Here is a 19,271-nt window from a genome sequence, read left to right as displayed (position 1 = left end):
ATCATTTTCATTAGTTTCAGTGTAGTTATTAATTTCTTTTGAGATTTCCTCTTTGACGCACTGTTTTTCTAAGAGGGTGTTGTTTAATTTCCATATCTTGGTGTCAAATCTGGGTCTCTGACCCTTGCAGATTTCCAGCTTCATTCCACTGTGGTCAGAGAAAGTATTTTGTATAATTTCAATCTTTCTGAATTCATTGAGACTTTGTCTGTGGCCTAGCACGTGGTCTGTCTTGGAGAATTATCCATGTTGAGAAGAATGTATATTCTGTTGTATTTGGGTGTAATGTTCTGTATATGTCGATTAGGTCCAGCTCCTCTAATATATTGTTCAAAGTCTTTGTTTCTTTATTGATTCTCTTTGAGATGTTCTGTCCAAAGCTGATAGTGGTGCCCACTGTAATTGTAGGGGCATATATTCCTTCACTTAGTTTTTCCAGTGTTTGCCTCATGTATTTAGAGACACCCTTGTTAGGAGAATAAATGTTTATGATTTTCTTTTTTCTTTAAAGATTATCCCTTTCACTAACATGTAGTGTCCATCTTTGTCTCTCACAATTGTTTTGCATTTAAAGTCTATTTTGTCTGATATTAATATAGCTACTTCTGCCCTTTTTTGGTTATTGTTTGCTTGTAAGATTGTTTTCCAGCCCTTCACTTTCAAACTCCTTGAATCCCTGGGTCTAAGATGTGTCTCTCGTAGACAACATGTAGATGGGTCATATTTCCTTATCCAATCGTCCAGTCTGAGTCTCTTGACAGGTTAGTTTATTCCGTTGACATTCAGTGTTATTATTTTCAAGAAATTACTTATATTAACCATATTTTCTTTGGATTTGTGTTTGTCATATTCTGTTTGATTTTCTTTTTCTGTTTTTGTCTTTTTAGTTGCTCTTATACTCTCCTCCAACTCTGTCTCTCTTGTTTTTTTCTTTCTTCCTGCAGAACTCCCTTTAGTATTTCTTGAAGGGCAGGATTCGTGTTGGCATACTCTCTTAGTTTCTGTTTATCTGTGAATATTTTGAACTCTCCATCATTTTTGAATGCTAACTTTGCTGGATAGAGTATTCTTGGTTGGAAATTTTTTTCCTTTAGTATGTTAAGTATGTCTTACCACTGCCTTCTCGCCTCCATGATTTCAGATGAGAGATTAGGACTTAATCTTATAGAGCCTCCTTCATATGTGATGGTTCGCTTTTCTCTTGAGCATTGGATAATTTGGCAAGTATATGTCTTGCGGTTGGCCTGTTGGGATTTGTGCTGTTTGGGGTGTGTTGTGCTTCCTGGACACGTACATGCATCTCCCTCAATAGGTTTGGGAAATTCCCAGCCATTATTTCCTCTTGCACCCCTTCTGTCCCCTTCCCTTCTTTTCTCCTTCTGGGATGCCTATAATGTGTATGTTTGTGTGTTTTGCATTGTCATTCAGGTCCCTAAGTCCGTCCTGGATTTTTTCTATCTTTTTATCGATCAGTTCTACCATCTGTTTGATTTCAGATGTACTGTCTTCCACATCCCACTAATTCTTTCCTCTGCCTCTTCGAGTATGCTGTTATTTGCTGAGAGTGTATTTTTTATTTCTTGGATTGTGTCATTCATCACCATTATATTCATTATCTTTTTGTGTATGATAGTAGTTTCTTCTATATTCTTTCCAAGTGTTTTCTTCATATTCTTTTTTTTTTTTTAAGATTTTTATTTATTTATTTAATCCCCCCCTCCCAGTTGTCTGTTCTCTGTGTCTATTTGCTGCGTCTTGTTTCTTTGTCCACTTCTGTTGTTGTCAGCGACATGGGAAGTGTGGGTGGCGCCATTCCTGGGCAGGCTGCACTTTTCTTTCACGCTGGGCGGCTCTCGGTCCGGGGCGCAGTCCTTGCGCGTGGGGCTCCCCTACGCGGGGTGGCAGGGCACTCCTTGCGTGCATCAGCACTGCGCATGGGCCAGCTCCACACAGGTCAGGAAGGCCCGGGGTTTGAACCGCGGACCTCCCATATGGCAGACGGACACCCTAACCACTGGGCCAAGTCCGTTTCCCTTCATATTCTTAATCTTTTCTTTCACTTCATCAAATTGGTCCCTAATATGTTTTGAGAGCTTTAATTACTTTTTTGATGTTCTGCTCCTCTTCCTGATTTTTAGTTTGTTCATTGGATTGGAGCATGTTTTCCTGATTATTAGTTTGGTTTGTAGTTTCTTGTTGCTGTCTGGTCATCATTTTATCTTGACGGGTTTAATCACTTGCTTAGCTTCTTTGTCTAGTTTGGGATTTAATAAGTGTTTTTTTCGTGCGTGTTAAGTCTTCTCTTTGTCACTTTGTTCTTCTTCTATTTCCTTGTTGCTGGCTAAGTTTACTTGAAGGAAAATATTAAGGTTAGGGAAAACAAAAGGGGTAAGAAAAGGAAGTGAATAATAGTACTGATAGTAAATAATAACAGTGGAACCGTGTGAGATCTAGGAGAATGGATATTAGACTCATGTAAGTTCTGTAGAGTCATAACAGTAAGAAAATTAGAGTATCTATAATGAGACAGTAAACTGAATATGGGGAGAAATATAGTGTGAATTAAAAGGTCATTTCAGAAGAGAGGGAAAGAAGAAACAAAAGACAATAATATAAAGAGTGAAAGTAAGGCAGAAAACAGAACAAAGGTATTAGAAATAAAAAGTCAGAAAAATTGGGGGCCAAACAAAGAGAGGTGTAATGTAAGAGAAACAATCAATGATGGGAGATAGAAAGATGCAGAGGAAAGGGGATAGTGTTAGTGGCCAAAATCAATACACACAGAAAAGAGGAAATGGAGGATGAGGAAATACAGCAAATGTGAAGTGCTCCCTGCAGCATCTAATATTAAAAAAAAAAAAAGAAAGAAAGAAAAAGAAGAAAGAGAAAGAAAGGGGGAAAAAAGGGACAAGGGGGGGAGCAAGAAAAAGAGAAAAAAAAGAAAGATGAAAGGGCCTTGGGGGAATAAAGAGGAAGGAAAAACAAGAAGACAAACCAACAAAGTTTCAAGCAAGGAATCCTCTTTGCAGTTAAAAAATGCTTAGGAATCTGATGTTCCCCCTTTCTCCCTTCCTCACTTCGCTCTCTTCCAGGCAGCAGGAAAGCTGCCTGAGAAGTCCAGTAGGAGATTCAAGTGGGTCCTTGTTGAACAGCTCAACACAGAAAACAGTGACTCTTAATTTCTATAGAGAGAGCACCCACACCTCACCAGGAACCCCAAGTATAGTATTGAAAACTTGAAAGCACCTCCTACAGTCTCTCTCTCTTAGGTGTGTTACAGGAGGGCTAGTTGATTTTCTGACTCCACCTTCTCCCAGACCAAGTTTCCTATCCCAGGATGTTTAGGTAAATTGGGCTTTCTCTGCAGATTTCCCACTCCTTTCTTCCCAGGCTCTCCCCAAGCCAGCTGGCATGCTCCTCCAAGCACAAAATAAAAGGGGGGGGGGGACCAGAAAATTGAACCCGTACTTGTTTGGCCCCTCTGCACTTCCACCGAATCCCCCCGCTCCCAGAGTCAGTCCAAAACCAGAAGGCTAGGGTAATCCAGACCTCTGGGAGCGCTGGACTTGAGAAAAGGAAGTCAGGGACTCTGCAGACTAAGGTATGTAGGTGTGTGGAACGCGGGCTATGTGTCGGGGCTTAGGGGCCACGGACCTGGGGACCACACATCTGGGGGTCACAGGACCCAGGAATGCCACCGCACAACCGACAGTTCTGAGGGAACACTGTGGCCGCCAGCCCTAGGGGGGAGGGTCCCGCCTCCCCACAGCTTCCAACCTCTGTGCTTGTAACCTGCACTTCCACCTTTGGCAAGCACTACTTCTGTCACAGTCTCTCCAAATTGATGTCCATATACCTCCTGCCTTGCAAGCCCCGAAACAGCCCGTTCCAGCAAGATTCCAACCCCACTCGGCCGCTTCTTTGCTGGAGAGACTGTGAGGTGCACTCACGCACACGCCGTCTTGCCCCACCTCTACCTAGCTACTTCTTTTCTGTATGTCTTGTGCCTTTTGTGTGTCATTTCCTCCAGTTCTGTATTTTGCGCGTTTAGTTGATTTCCATTTTCTTTTCCTTTTCTATATCATTTTAGTTATTTTTGTGGTGATTACCTTGGGGATTAGAGTTTACATCGTAACGCTTAGTAAACCTAGTTTGAGAAATACCAACCTAGTTTCAACAGTTGGTATTGTAAACTTTCTGCTCCTGTATATCTCTGTTCCTCCACCTTTTGTTGTTATTGTCACAGATTGCACCTTTATTCATTGTGTGCTTATCGACATTTATAAATACTATTTTACGCTTTTGCCTTTGAAGTCATGTAGTCAAAGAAGAAGAGTTACAGTCCCAAAGTACAGTAATACTCGCTTCCATACTGCTCTCTCTCGTTCCCTTTACGATGTTCTTTATTTTTTTGTATAGTTTATGGTTCCCATCTAATGTCCTTTCATGTCAACCTGAAGGGCTCCTTCAGCAATTCTTGTGAACAACTGCCGGTAATGGACTGTCTCAGCTTTCGTTCATTTGGAAATATTTTAATTTCTCTCTCATTATTTCAAGAATGGTTTTGCCAGATACAGAATTCTTGGTTGACAGTTTTTGTTTTGGTTTTTCTTTAATGACTTTAAATATGTCATCCCACTGACTCTGGCCTCCATCATTTCTGATGAGAAATCAGCAGTTAATTATTCTGAAGAGTCCTTGATGGAATGAGTCACTTCTCTGCAGCTTTCAAGATTCTCTCCTTGTCTTTGGATTCCAACAGTTTGACTATAATGTGTCTCAGTGTGGACCTCTTTGAGTTTATTTTGCTTGAAATCCGTTGCACTTTCTTGTAGGTTCTTGCCTTTCACCAAATCTGGGACGTTTGGGCCATAACCTCCTCATGCCCTCTTTCTGCCCCTTCTCCCTCCTCTGGGGACTCCTCTTATTCCCATATGTCCTTCAGTCTCTGGCCTTTTTTTCCCTTTTTTTTCTTCCTACTCTTCAGATTGGATAATCTCAGTTTCCTTAGCTTTAAAATTACTTTTTTTCTTGCCTGCTCTTATCTGCTGTTGAACCCCTCTGGTGATTTTTTTCATTTTAGCTATTGGACTTTTGTGGGTTTTTTTTTCATGATTTCTGTCTCTTTGTTGACATTCCTCTCCATTCATCTGTTGGTCTCCTGACTCCCTTTAGTTCTTTGTCCATGGTTTCTTTCAGCATTTTGATCATATTTAAGAAAGTTAATGTCTTTGACCAGTAATTTTCAATACCTGGGCTTTCTTAGGTATGATTTCCATCAAATTCTCTTTTTCTTCTGTGAATGAACCTACTCCCCTGTTTCTTTGTATCCTTTGTAAATTTTTGTTAAGAAATGGACATTTTGAGTATTATAACACGGTAACTCTGGAATTCAGATCCTGTCCTTCTCACAGGGATTCCTTTATTTACTTATTGTTTTCTTGTTGTGGCCTACAGGTGTTCACTGTATAGCGACTTTTCCAAACTATTTCTGCAAAGATTGTACTTTTTGTTGTATGTGGTCATAAGGTTTCAGATTATGTCTGTGGTGAGCGCGGGACACGATATGGCTTTCCTTGAATGTCTGGTTTAAAAAAGAGAGGAAAAAAAAGGTGTGTACGTCCCTTAAACATTTCTGTAGATGCTGCTGGGGAAGCCACCAGAGGAGGCTCGAGCAAAGGCAGGCACCCGAGCTGGGCCCTCAGGGAGCTGCCAGAACACACCCTGCCTGTCCACCCCGGCACCCCGCAGCCCTGGCACCCCGTCCACCCCAGCGCCCCGCAGCCCTGGTGCCCCATGCCCTGTACCCCGTCTGCCCTGGTGCCCCGCAGCCCTGGTGCCCCATCTGCCCTGGCGGCCCAAGCCCTGTACCCCATCTGCCCCAGCGCCCCACAGCCCTGTACCCTGTACCCCTGGCGCCCCACAGCCTTTGTGCCCCAGTGCCCCGCAGCCCTGTACCCCATCCACCCAAGCACCCCACAGCAGTGGCGCCCCGCAGCCCTGTTCCCCATCCACCCTGGCGCCCCGCAGCCCTGTACCCCATCCGCCCTGGCGCCCCACAGCCCTGTACCCCGTCCGCCCCAGCGCCCCGCAGCCCTGTACCCCATCCGCCCCAGCGCCCTGTACACCCCAGCACCCTGTAGCCCTGTACCTCATCCGCCCTGGCGCCCTGCAGCCCTGTACCCCATCCTCACCAGCGCCCCGCAGCCCTGGCACCCTGTGGCCCCAGCACCCCATCTGCCCTGCTGCCCCGCAGCCCTGGCACCCCATCTGCCCTGGCACCCCACAGCCCCGTACTCCATCCGCACCAGTGTCCCGCAGCCCCGGCACCCCGCAGCCCTGTACCCCGTCCTCCCCAGCACCCCGCAGCCCTGGTGCCCTGTCCGCCCTGGTGCCCTGCAGCCCTGTACCCGGCGCCCCACAGCCCTCTGGGAATGCAGGTCTCCTCACTAAAGCTTTGTCCTTCCCGTGTGAGATGGAGAAGGCCATGGCCATCATCGAATCGTTTGTCCTTATTGATAAAGGCCTGTTCCTCGATAACGGGACCAGCTGGTAGATGACATCTTCCCTTCCCACCTTCCATTCTGGGTTTTTTGGATTTTTGTTTTTTTAAAATTTCCTCTTTCTGTAATTCTTTAGTTTCCTTTTTCAAAGCTGAAGATGTTTATCAGTAATGAGCCTGCAGTTCTCGATTCCACACGAGTGCTTAGCACACCTGGCCTCTGGGCTCCGTGGTTTCAGCTTAATCTCAGAGCATGGAGGGGGCAGCAGCCAGCAGAGCCCCACGTAACAGCTCCTGCAGGTGCTCTTCCCTCCCTCTGTGTCTGGGTCTCTTTTCTGTAAAACTGGAGGGTTAGACCAGCGGTGACCAAACTGTGGCCTGTAGGCCACTCCAGCCCGCCACCTGCCTTGTGTAAACAGAGTTTTACTGGAACGCAGACGTGCATTTCATTTCCATATTGTCCATAGCTGCTTTTGTGCTGCAACCACAGAGTTGTATAGCCACGACAGAGTCTACGCGGCCCTCAAACCTAAAACACTGACTTGACTGAAAAAGTTTGCTGGCCTGTGGTCTGCACTGGGGGCCCGGCACAGTGGGGGAGGGCCTGTGTGCCATCAGGGGAGCATGCTCCACCCAGAGTGGGAACGAGACTGAGGCCCCCGTGGGCAGCACTGGTGGGAGTGAGAAGTGGCCCCGTGGGCAGCACTGGTGGGAGTGAGAAGTGGCCCCGTGGGCAGTAGTGGTGGGAGTGAGAAGTGGCCCCGTGGGCAGCAGTGGTGGGAGTGAGAAGTGGCCCCGTGGGCAGCACTGGTGGGAGTGAGAAGTGGCCCCGTGGGCAGCACTGGTGGGAGTGAGAAGTGGCCCCGTGGGCAGTAGTGGTGGGAGTGAGAAGTGACCCCGTGGGCAGTAGTGGTGGGGCTAAGATGTGAGGCGAGCCCTTCGAGGGACCGGGCGACATTCTGCGTGACTCCCCAGCACTCGAGCGTCCTAGTTCTGATTTGCCTCTCGGTTGAGCTTCATTCGCATGGGAGACTGCCCAGGCGCGCAGGTTGTGTCAAGACTCCTTTCCCATCCCTAGGTTTGAGAAACCCTCCACGGCCCCTCTTGGTGGCCGGTCCCTCCAGCACGGGAAGCAGTGACTCGGATGGTGGCCTCTTTGCCGTCCCAACGACCTTGCCGCCCAACAGCCGACACGGGAAGCTCTTCTCTCCCAGTAAGGAAGCTGAGCTGACCTTCCGCCAGCACCTGAGCTCCATCAGCGTAAGTGCGGGCAGCCCGCTCCCCAGTGGGTGGGACTGCCGAGGCTCCCGGCTGCCGAGGCCCCAAGCCAGGCACTGTGTCCTCCGCAGATGCAGTCGGACTTCTTCCTGCCAAAGCCCAAGAAGCTGCGGAACCGGCACCTGCGCAAGCCCTTGGTGGTCCAGGTCAGGAAGCCCCGCGCGGGCCACACGAGCCCGGCCTCGGGCCCCGGGGTGTCCCTGCGCCTCGCCCCGCTGTCTGCCGCCCGGGCTGTCAGGGCCCCGTGCGGCTTCCTTCTAGGTCCCAGGTTTTCACACTATCGAATGGGGGCACTTCCTGTTCCCTCCCATGAGTAGGATAAAGCAGTCGTGGTGGAACCACCTGTGCTTGAAAACGAAGATAACATCCGCACAGCGTTGAAAACTGTTTGTGAAAAAGACCAGGTTCTGGGACTCGCGCCCAGGAGTTCCCAGATTAGGTTGTGTCTGAAGACCCCAGAACACCTGTTTCAACACATTTACTCAGGGGAGCGGGCGTTGCCCAGTGGCGGGCACCGGCCTCCCGTGCGCGAGGTCCCGGGTTCAACCCCACCGCCTCCTGGACACGGCGTAGCCACACGTGGAGTCGGCGGAGGCAGGGGCAGGGGCAGGTGCTGCCGGAGGCCGTCCCGCTCGCGGGGTCACATGATGGGACTGAGGCCCCGGGGCACCAGATAGTCCAGAAGGGGTGCAGGGAGCTGGGGCCCGAGGGACAGGGCGGGCAGGCGGAGCTGCACTGCCGAGAGGACTCTCGGCAGCCAAGCCCATGACTTGATTAGATTAACGCACCAGTTCTCTTGATAAATTCTTAGAAGTCTTTTTTTTCTACTGAAATTAGTTTATTTAGAATCGAGGGTTTGCACTCAGGTTCTTAGGAAGTCCCTCGAGTTTCTTTGTCAAGACAAACCTAGCAGTGATGCGCTTGGTTGAGAATGTTTAGCCGCCTGGGCAGGAAATGGCCAGAACCTCCCCTAGCCGGGGGCGAGCCCAGGGCTTTTTAGTCGACCCACCTCTGGCCAGTGACTATTTTGGTTTTATTGATCTATTATTTACATACTACAGACTTCACTCATTCAGGCTGTGCAGCTCAGTGGGTTAGCATATTTGCAGGGTTGTTCAACAAGTGCTTCTGTTTAATCCCCGAAGGTTCTCACCAGCCCAAAAAGAAGCCCCGTGCCTGCCGGCAGCCCCCAGCCCCACAGGCGCTCATCTCTTGCCCGCTCTGGGCTTGCCTCTGGGGCATTCCCCATAAACCGCCTTCCCCACGACTGTCCATGGAGCGAAGCTCTGCGGGCTCCAGCCCCACGCGCCGTCTGCGTAACCCCTGCGCAGTGCAGTCGGGTGGCCGCGCGGGCTGTGCACCCCGTGAGACGCTCGCTGCTCGGCCCTGTTCGGATCGCGCTGGCCCCTGCGGGCACCGTGGGTATCCATGGGGCGGGCCTGTCTCGGCGAGCCCCGTGTCTGTCAGGGCCGTGCCCGCGGCGCTGCGGCTTAGGTGGCTTTGTGGACGCTGCACTTGGGCTCCTGGTCGCAGCAGCTGGGCCTCCTGGGTGGCGGCTGCTGGGGAGAAGGGCCCCCAGCAGCAGGAGCCGGGAGGAGGAGCAGGGAGGCGCGGGCTGCACCCCCGCGCACTGCCGAGGCTGCTGCATTCCAACCTGATCCAGAACCTCTGGCGCTCCTCCAGGCGTCTGTGGGAAAGCTCGGGGCCGGGACCCCCGGAGAGGCCGTGTCGTGGGTGCGGAAGCGGCACGACGTGCCTCCCCAGGCCGCGCCTGGTTGGGGTGGCCCCGCGTGGCCGCTCCCGCCCGTGTGCGCCAGCCTCTGCGTCGCTGACGGTGCATTTCCCCACAGCGGACTCTCCTGCCCAGGCCCTCGGAACACCAGCCCCACAGCGTCTGCTCCTTCTCCGTCCTGTCTAACTCCGCCGCCGCCGGTAAGGGCGGGCCCCTCCTGGGGGCTCTGCAGCCGAGGCCTCTGCCCAGGGCGGCCGGCCCGCCCCGCCGGGTGCGTGGCGCGGGGCCTCACGGGGGCCCACTCGCGCGGTCCCTGCCAGCTCGGTGGGGCCCTGACGGGGAGGTCAACCTCCCCGGGTGGTCAGAGCCCTCTGCACCCACGTGGCTTGCACACGCTCTCGCGTTGCCTGGTCTCCAGGAGCTCCGGGGTCTCGTCTGAGCTCTGCCGCCCCGACCCCCCCGGGTGCCTTGTCCTGGCTGGACTGGCTGCTCCCCGTCCCTAAGGGCTGAGCCCTGGGCGGGAGCCGTGCCAGCAGCTTCCCGCAGCCCCGACCGGGGCGCTCCCCCAGGAGCCTGCTGGCCTCCACCTTCCCCTGCGTGGGCTAGTGCGGGGGCCCTGCCCTCGGCTCAACACGCGCCATCCTTCCCGGAGGAGCGGCTGCAGCTCTGCTGGCACGAGGGGCCGGCGGGCACATCCCCAAAGCCACTTCTGGTCTTGCCCACAGGACGAGGTTCCTTCCGGCCAATCCAGTCTGCTCTGACCAAAGCAGCCCTGTCCCGGCCGATCGTGCCCAAGGTGCTGCCATCCCCAGCCACCAGCCACCTGGCCAGTGAGTCTCCATACCTGGTGCGGCGCCTGGTGCCGCTTGGGGGTCCCCAGGGGTGTCTGTTTTGCAAGGTTTTTGTTTCTTCTTTTCCAAGCCATAATGTCTCCGTATCAGAGCCGTTGGCTCTTGTGTCGACACAAGGCGTGAGGGAGGGAACCGGGCCCTGAGCCTCTGGGGGTTTACTGTGGGGTTTCTGCAAAGCAGGGACCTGAGGCGCCCTTCCTTCCGCCAGGTGCTATCGACTTAGCCGCCAAAAGCGCCGGCATCATCCCCGCGAGCCCCCTCCCTGTCCTGGACACCGAGGGCCTGCCTGGCGTCCCCCCGCTGTCTTCAGACGAAGTGACCGCTGCCGTCTCGGGTGCGGACGCCAGGAGAAGCCACCAGGATGGAGAGCCCCTCTCTGCCGTGGGCGTGAGTGTCCACGTAGCCCCGTGCCTGGGTGGGGACGGAGGCCCAGACCAGAGGGCCGAGGTCCTGTGGACATCAGGTTCTGCCCTCCCAGAGGCTGGACCCCGGAGGGCTGCAGGGCCACAGGAGGCGAGTCGCTGCAGCAGGGAGGAGTCTGGGGCTGCGCTGTGAGTGTGCGCTCCTTAGCCCAGAGGAGGGGGCGTTCAGAGCCCCCAAGGGTCTGGCAGGCGTCACCCAGGCTGTGGCGGGAGGATCGGCTGGCCCTGGCGTGGCACCTGCTCAGTGGCGAGGCTTCCCCTTGGGTACTGAGTGCGCTCACCGGCCTTGGCTGGCCGTCCTGCTCCTTCCCCACGACCTCGGCTCCCTGTGCCTGACGTGGCTCAAGCTCACGGGCGCCCCAGGGGGAGCAGAACCAAGGGGAGCAGAACGTGCTGTCTGGACAGTCTCTGCCAGGACTCTGTGTCCACAGGGGTTTTCGGGGGGGGGGGGGGCGTGGCTGAGCCTCTGGCCTGCGGCGCAGCCTGTGTAATGGAGGCCAGGGTCACGCTGCCCTCCCCACGGAGCTCTCAGGCAGCTCGGCTCCATGCAGCTGCTGACCCGCACGCCTGGTCACCTTCTAGGGCCCGAGCGACCCGTTCATCGGCGTCCCCTCGCAGGAGCCAGCGGCTAACGGCTTCCAGGTGAGGCAGCGCTTAGGCCGCCGAGTGCAGCGTGGCCCCAGAACGCCTGCCCTGGAGACCCTCGCCCCACCTCCAGGGTCCTGCTGGGACTGCCGTGACGGGGCAGGAAGGCAACGCGTGGTCTGCCCTCCCGCCTGGCTGGCTGCGGCCGCCTCCCGTGGCCTTCGTCTCTCCCCATGGTTGGCTGGCAGTTCCCAGCCAGGCAGGGTGGGCAGGGCCACGAGCGGCCAGCTCCCCGGCACACCCCTCCGCCGTGCAGGGCCGCACCTACCCCGCCGGCCTCCCGGCCTTGAAACCACCGGTGGCTCCCGGGGAGGGGGTTCCCGCGGGCAGGCTCTCCTCCGAAGGGCGGGGCGGCTGCTTCTTGCCCCCGGCCTCCCTTGTCCACACTGTGGGCTATGATACTCAGGACACCTGCATCTCCCCACAGGCGCCGCCCGTTCTCTCCTTGTCCGAGCTGCCCAAAACTCCTCTCCAAAACGGCCTCGCCACTCCTCTTCCTCCGTCAGAAGGTTCTAGCACGCGGCTCTCTCCGCCCAACGTGTCCGCTCTGCTGGACATCTCCCTCCCTGGCCCGCCCGAGGACGTGCTCTCGCAGGGCGAGCCCGCCACGCACATCAGCGACTCCATCATCGAGATCGCCATCAGCTCCGGCCAGTACGGTGAGCACGGGCGGCCTCGGTGCGCAGGCATCCGCGTCACCAGGCGCCATTGGGTTTGCCCTGCGGATCCGCGGGTACTTGCGCAGTTTGGGGGAATGTTCCAGAAGTGCTTTTGAGTGCTGTGTGCCTACCCACACGAGGCCCTGCTTAGCCAGGGGCCGCCCAGGTGGACAAGGTCCAAAGGTGGCCCGAGGCTGGTGGGGGTCCATGGGGCCCTCTCCAGCTTTGGGATCAAGAGGCCTTTTTCAAGTTGCTCTAGGTCTGGGTGGGCGGCCTGTGCGTTGTACAGAGTTTTGGGGGTGGTTGGACTGTCCCTGCTTTGGCCTCACCACTCAGGTGGGGCTCGCTGCACGGGAAGGAGACGGGCAGAGAGCCCCATGTCGCTGCCTGCCGGCGAGTGGCCTTGGGCCCGCAGCCGGCCTGCCGGTGCCCCCTGCTCAGCAGCTCTCGGGGTGCGTGGGCACCAGCGATTGAGCTCCAGGAAGCCCTCGGCCCTGCCTCTAAGGAGGCAGGAGCCGCTCGGAGGCCTGCGCGTCCTCCCTGCAGGCTGGCGGTCCTGGTGGTGTGGGCGCTCTGGCGGGGTCCTGGGGCGCTGCCGAGCCCCCGGCGCCTCTGATCTGGGATTCCGTTTCCAGGTGAAGGGGTCTCGCTCTCCCCCGCAAAACTGAACGGCAGCGACAGTTCCAAAAGCCTCTCCTCCCCGCCCAGCAGCCCGCAGCCAAGCTGGATCTCCTCGCCCCCCCACGACCCCCAGTGGTGCCCCAGCGACTCCGCCGACTCCTCTCTCAGCAGCCTCTTCGGTGAGCGTCAGGCTGCCCGCAGGCCCATGGGACACACCGCGAGGCAGAGGATGTGGGGGCTCTGCACCTTGGCAAAGCCTCCCGAGGCCATTTGTGTGTGTTTTTCGTAGGAGCTGTTTTTTCCTTTTTGAGTTAATTTGTTTCTTCAGGCATAACCTTACTCATGGGTAAGGGCAGATTTTATCATAGTGTTCGTGAACCGTGACAAACATACGTGCCCGTAACATGCCCCGGTGAAGACGGGTGCCCCCTCCTAGTGGCCACACACGCCCTTTACGGCCAGCCCCTGCGCCGCCCCTCCCTCCCGGCCACCTGCGGGGCTCTGGCCACCACGGGTCAGGGAGAACGTGGCCCCCGCCCCTCGCTTTTGTGCTCAGTGACGTTTTCTGAAGCGGCTGCTCCTCCGTCGTCCTGCAGCACAGGCTGGCGCACTCCCAGGTGCCCTCATCCTCCCCGGAGCCCTTTGCTCACCGGGCCCCAGGTGGGCATATGCTCGAGGGAAGACACACAGCCTCTCCCTGCCTGGGCGGAGCTCGTGCCAGCACGCCTGGCTCGCAAGCAGCGACGCGCAAGTGTGCAGTTGAGCAGCAGTCACAGGGGACTGGTTAGGATGAGGGGTGGGGCGGGGGACCGAGTCCCAGCAGAGCGATGTGGGGTCCCCGGGAGGATGCGCCCGCCCTGTTGCGCAGGACGTTCCCACACTCGTGTGTTGCGTGAGGAACGCCTCCCGGGCACGTGCCAGTGGGTGCTGGGAGGGACCTGGCTGGCAGCCCGCCGCCGCCTCGCCCAGGCAGCGGTCCGGCAAGTCGGCTCAGGCGTCCGCTCGGCCTCTCCGCAGCGAGCTTCATCTCCCCCGAGAAGAGCCGCAGGCTGCTGCCGACGCCTGGGGGCGCCCCCAGCGGCACCTCGTTGCTGGGCCCCAGCCTGCTGGACGGGAACTCGCGCGACTCGTTCGTGTCCCGGTCCCTGGCCGATGTCGCAGAGGTGAGTGCCACCGGCCGCTGCCCTTCTCCGCCTGCGTGTGACTGGGTACCCCTTCTGGAGGGCGCCCCTCTCAGCCCACCCGGGGGCTGTGGAGGGCCACTTGCTGTCCCGTGCAGGCCGGGAGGACGCACGCCCAGTCCCGGGCCCTGGCCGTGCTCAGGCATGGGGCCCCCAGTGTAGTGGCCGGCGTTCCTTCCCACCGGGTGGTGGGCGGCGGGCCCCATCGTGTTCGCGGCTTCGGCACCTTGGGCGCGCAGCGCTGTGCCTCTGCCTTGGCTGGTTCCTCTCTGTAAAGCACCCTTACCGTTTGTGGAAGAGTGGCTGGCGGTTGAGCGGGCGAGTCGTTGTCGCTGCCGCCGCGGCGTCCTGACCCGCCCTGTCCCGCTGGCCCAGCAGGGGCGCTGGGCATGTAGCTGCTCTGCGTCCAGTCAGGGGACGACAGGTTTGGGTCATCGCAGGTCTTCAACGTGGTGGCCAGGCTCAGGCTGTCGCCCTCCGTGTTACCGGGATGCAGCAGCGCTCTCTCTGGCCAGCAGCCTGCTCCTGTAGCCCCCCCGTGCTTTCCTCAGACACCGCCTGCGTGGCGTCTGGGGCCAGCAGCCTTGAAAGTGACAGCAGATCCGTGGGCGGCCAGTGCCACATGCTGCCGACAAGGCCTGGCTGCAAGGGGGGGCACCGGGGGAGCACAGCGTTCCCACACCTGGGCTCCAGGATGCCAGGTGTGAGCGGCTGCCATTGGCCAAGTGCAGCGGGAGCCCTGGGACAAGCACCGCCCGCCGCTCTTTCCCGGGGCTCTTCAGCCTTCCTAGCCTGCGCGTGCGAATGTCAGTCCTGAGAGGAGCGGGGGTCAGCCCGGGCAGGGTCCTGTGCCCAGCCGTGGCACGAGTGGGCATTTTTGTTTTTTTGTGTTTTTGTGAAAGCATCCATCAAGTGTGGGTGTAGGTGGCAACCCCCCTTGGCCAGCCCCTTCCCGGAGCACCTCGGGGCACAGACGGTTCCTGGCCCAGGGTTAGGTCGATGCTTCCAAGCGCCCCCTCCTGTGGCGATGGGGTGGGGCAGGTGCGGGGGTCCAGGGCAGGGGTCCAGGGCTGGCTGTAGGCCTGAGTCCGTCGTGCAGGGCGCAGGCTCCTGCACCTCAAGGGCGGTCCCCGGAGGCATGTTGCTTGTGAAAGGGCAGTGCCAGGCGGAGACACAACTGACGTCAGCGAAGCGTTGAGTCTCTCGCTGGGATCTGTAAACAGCAGCTAAGTGTCGTACCTGCACTCTACACTGCGACTGCGCTCGCTTAAGCACTTTGTTTTCAGAGCATTGCTAGGTTTGCAATAAGATGACATAGAAAACCCAGGAAGTCCCCGGGTCTCCTCACCAAAGGCACAGCTCCTCCTCCTCTAACTTCTGGCAGGAGTGCTCTGCCTGCCTACATTTCTACAGTTTTGATCCTCTAGAAGCATGTTCTGAAACGTGGACGCAGTGGACAGATGGGGGGATGGGTGCACCAAAGGGCAAGGAGAGGACGAAGAGGGGGCGAGAGAGGATGGAGGAGGGGGCGAGTAGAGGAACAGGGGGTGGCGAGAGAGGACAAGGACGGGGCTGGCGGTGGGAGCTGCTGGAGGGAGCACCGTGGGGAGAAGCTCTCTGCTCTCCTGTGTTTGGAATGTCCCCTGGTTGAAAGCTTAACCTCACGCCCTGGCCCTAATCCAGACTCTGCAGAGGCCTCTCGTTCACTCGTCGTGCCACCCGTTGACGCGTGTTTTCCCAGATGGGGCCTCCGTTCTGGGGGTTGAGGCAGGGCCAGGCAGCAGAGCCCTGGCACCCGAGGCCCTGCGCTGGTGCTGGCCCTGCATCTCTCGCCTTGCCTTCCGCGCATTGCCTTCCACGCTGTGCCTTGTTCTTCGTCCTCTGGTGTTTCTCACACAGCCAAAGCTTGGTCCTGCCTCAGGGCCTTTGCTCTTGCTGGCTCCTCTGCCTCGAGCATGCTCCCCCCGGGTACTTAGCGATCGCGCCCAGGACACGTGCCACCCCTCCCCTGCAGTCCCTCCCTCCAGCCCTCCCGCCCCTGCACCCCCACCCTACCAGCCTTTTGGGAAGCTCTCCCCCCACCCAGTCCTCACAGGGGAGCCACTGTCCCCCAACCTGGAGGCGCCCTGCTCCACGCTGCTGCCCCAGGCACGGAGCTGACTGCCGGCGGCTGCGGTCTGGACCCGCCTCCCACGCCTCTGCCCGCAGGTGGTGGACTCGCAGCTGGCGTGCATGATGAACGAGAGCAGCGTCGACTACATCTCGCGCTTCAGCGACCTGGCGCAGGAGCTGTCCATCGCTGAGCCCGGCCGCCGCGAGGCACTGTTCGATGGCGCTGGAGGGGGCCCTCCGGTTGGCGACCTCTCCCAGTGACGGCCCCTTGCAGTGGGCACACCCTAGAAGCCACAGCAGGGGATTCACGGGGCCGTCGGTCTCTCCCTGTGGCAGGCGTAGCCCTCTCCCCCCCACCCCCGAAGTCAAGCCCAGGCCCCCCCAGAGGATGTCTGCTCAGAGGCACTCCCGCTGCCTGGGACGTGCGGCCGTATTCCAGCAGGCGGGGGCTGAGGGCGTTCTCCAGCATCGGCGCGGGGCCCACCAGTGCCGGGGTCCCGGACGGGACCTGCAGCGCGATGCCTTCAGCCGAGCCTCCGCCCGGGCTGCCGTGGAGGATGTTCTTGGCATTTGCTCCCTGAGAGACAGCAGCGGGAAGGCCTTGACGAGCTCGGTTGTCCCAGGGAGTCTTGGTCTCCCCGCGCTCCACAGGAAGGCTGCAGGCCGCCGTCCGGCTTGATGGCTCCGTTTCTGGAGTGCTACAGGGGTGGGTGGAAGGGCAGTGGGGCTGGTAGTGGGCCCTCCGCACAGGGCACCGAGCACCCAGAGACACCGACGTGAGCCTCATGCTTCTCCATCGAGAGGTTCTGTCTTGACTCGACGGAAGGGGAAAGGAGCACGTCTTGTGTGTCGTCTGGACTTGGAGGAAAACCCTGCTGAGCGGCTGGAAAACTCGGCTGGTACTGCAGCCCCAGGAGGCGTAGAAGGACCGGCCCACAGGCTTGGCCTCCTCGCTGGTCCCTCTGCACGCAGCTTCTAGGCCACGTGGGACACCTGTTCTCCCGAGGGGGCCGAGCCCTGAGCACTGACGCAGCTGCGGATGGAGCCTTGCTGATAAGTTCTCAAGCTCTGGGCGCATTCCGTTCGGCGTGAGGCACACATCCACCTTCACGGGAGACGCCCCCCCCTCCTCGTCGCCTCTTCCTGTTGTCACGCTGCGGGGGGTGCTTTGAGGCCCGCGCTGCGGCTCCTTGGATCCCTCCTCCTCTTCCTGCTCGGGCGTCCACGCGGCAGTTCAGTCCCCCGGGGGAGGGCAGGGCTCACCCGGCCATGTCCCTGGTGCCACTTACCACAGGTCCAGCCACCAGTCTTCCCCCACGAGTCCCCCTGCCAACATCTGCAGCGTGGCCGGGAGCCACAGCTGGCGTGCTGGGCAGGCAATACCTGCGCCCCGTCTCACCTGCACCTTCGTGGATTGAGTGGGCTTTTCCGGGCCCCTGAACCTCCTGCCATGTCTGCTGCCCACTTACCCCTCCTGTCACGAGCTAGCAGGCCTGCCCCCCCACGGCCACAGAGGGAGCCGGTGCAGAGGAGGAGCAAGCAGGCGCTGCTCTGGATCCCACGTCTCTGGCTGGCGCTGCCCCGTCTAGACGGAAGTTTCCAGCACAGAACCGGGGAGGGTCAGCTTGGGCAGGAGCTGCCCATGAGCGTTTCCAAGAGCTCTTGCCTCTCGGGGGCTCCCCACCGAGCACAGGCCTCGCTGACGGGAGCCAGCACAGCTCCTCGGGGCTCGTCAGAATGCTGCCCGGAGCCTCATGGGGCAGAGGCAGTGCTGCTTGAGCCGGAGTAGCTAAGCTGGCCTGTGCTCTGGGCACAGCCGGGGGCGTCGGGCCTGCCGGGCCTCAGGTCCAGCCGCCAGGATCGGGTGTTTGGGTGGGCCAAGGAGGGCGGCGAGCCTTACAGCCTGTGATGCAGCCGACACGACTGCAGGGAGTTCCATGGCTTCTCTAGCCATCGGCACGTGTAAGCATGTGCTTGTCACAGTAAAGGGAAAAGGATGTCATTTGTAGCAGGAAAAAACGGCAGCATTTTCTGCCAACCCAAATGAGTATGTGTGTATAAAAAGACAACTGGTGGAGGCTGGAAGTTTCAGGAGACCTCAGCAGGAGTCTCCTGCTTCCAGCATCTTGCTCAGCCTTTGCAGTGGAAATGAGGACAGCCTCTGCAGGAACGCGGGGCTTCCTGTGCGTCTGGCATGTGGTGACCAAGGTGAGATCGGTGTCTTAGAAAAGTCGCAGCCCGATCCTTTCCCGGGAAAGCCGTGGCAGGTGTCCCTCTGTAGAAGATGCAGCAGCCAGTCCTGAGCTCACAGGCACTTGCTGGCAGCAGCTTCGCTCATCTCGGTGGAGCATCTGCTGAGGAATGGGCCCTGGGGACCCGTCACCAGTGCGAGCACTTGCCTTCCCACACCTCCAGCTTCTCAGCCCCGGAATCCTCTCCTTAGACTTCTGTGCTGCAACCTCAGTCCCTGAGGGTTTCCTTTCCAGCCCAAGAACCTCCTTACCTAGATCCCACCTCTGGCTCCAAACTTGTTTTGCAAAGAGAAGTCAGGGCCTACGAGTGGCTGGAGACAAGAAGGAAAAGAGCAGCTGTATTTTTTTTTTTTTGAAACACTGATATCTGTCAGATACTTTTGTGAGGAAATAGGCACTTTTTCATAAGGAAAAAAGGGAAAGATTTTTTAAAAGGGGGGATGGTGGAGGAAATCCACAGCAAACTTTTCCCAACTATCCCAGCTCTCCCAACCTCAAGTAATTGGTCAGTCACGCTAAGTCGGTTTAGCTTGGAAGCACTACAGCGACCTGTGCCCTGCGTGCCGGAACAGGAAGCCGGGCTCCAGCTTGGGTCTGGGCAGCAGAATTGAATGCCATTTCTTTCAATACTAGTTAAGCCATATCATCTAAGGTTTGGGGCTTGAGATGTGAATTTGTTTTATAGGCTATAAATAGACATATACAGCGTATGTATAAAGCAGAATGCCTGTCTTTCCTGATTATTTTTTTGTACCATACTGTAAATTATATTATTTATTCTTTACCAATTTGGGGAATAAGAGGTGTTTTGGTTATTTAATATAATAAAAGCTGTTAAAATTCTTATGTTTAAATTTCCAGTTCAACTTGTAAATGTTTTTATTATTGTGGATAAATACATACTAATACTTGATCTAGAGCTGTCGTTCCTGCCCTTTTTCTTTTGAAATAAGCGACGAGCTCTCGGGCGTCCGCGGGCGGCGGCGCGCGGGCTGCGGCTCCCGGGCTGCGGCTCC

The 19,271-nt window shown here is 57.2% G+C and overlaps 1 protein-coding gene across 2 annotated transcripts in view; it reads left to right on the top strand.

Moving 5' to 3' along the window:
- CRAMP1 (cramped chromatin regulator homolog 1) overlaps window positions 1-19,174 on the top strand; it is a 69,600-nt gene extending 50,426 nt beyond the window's left edge. For both annotated transcript variants that reach the window (XM_058286694.2, XM_058286693.2), the window contains exons 12-21: window positions 7,581-7,762; window positions 7,852-7,926; window positions 9,631-9,712; window positions 10,238-10,342; window positions 10,572-10,750; window positions 11,368-11,427; window positions 11,858-12,089; window positions 12,725-12,889; window positions 13,728-13,873; window positions 16,100-19,174. In XM_058286694.2, the coding sequence (XP_058142677.1) occupies window positions 7,581-7,762; window positions 7,852-7,926; window positions 9,631-9,712; window positions 10,238-10,342; window positions 10,572-10,750; window positions 11,368-11,427; window positions 11,858-12,089; window positions 12,725-12,889; window positions 13,728-13,873; window positions 16,100-16,264 (1,391 nt within the window). In that variant the 3' untranslated portion in view covers window positions 16,265-19,174. The remainder of the gene's footprint in view (window positions 1-7,580; window positions 7,763-7,851; window positions 7,927-9,630; window positions 9,713-10,237; window positions 10,343-10,571; window positions 10,751-11,367; window positions 11,428-11,857; window positions 12,090-12,724; window positions 12,890-13,727; window positions 13,874-16,099) is intronic.
- Window positions 19,175-19,271: the final 97 nt, after the last annotated feature.

This window comes from Dasypus novemcinctus, chromosome 23 (assembly GCF_030445035.2).
Source record: "Dasypus novemcinctus isolate mDasNov1 chromosome 23, mDasNov1.1.hap2, whole genome shotgun sequence".
Classification (NCBI taxonomy): Eukaryota; Metazoa; Chordata; class Mammalia; order Cingulata; family Dasypodidae; genus Dasypus; species Dasypus novemcinctus.
This window is presented reverse-complemented; position numbering and strand designations above follow the sequence as displayed.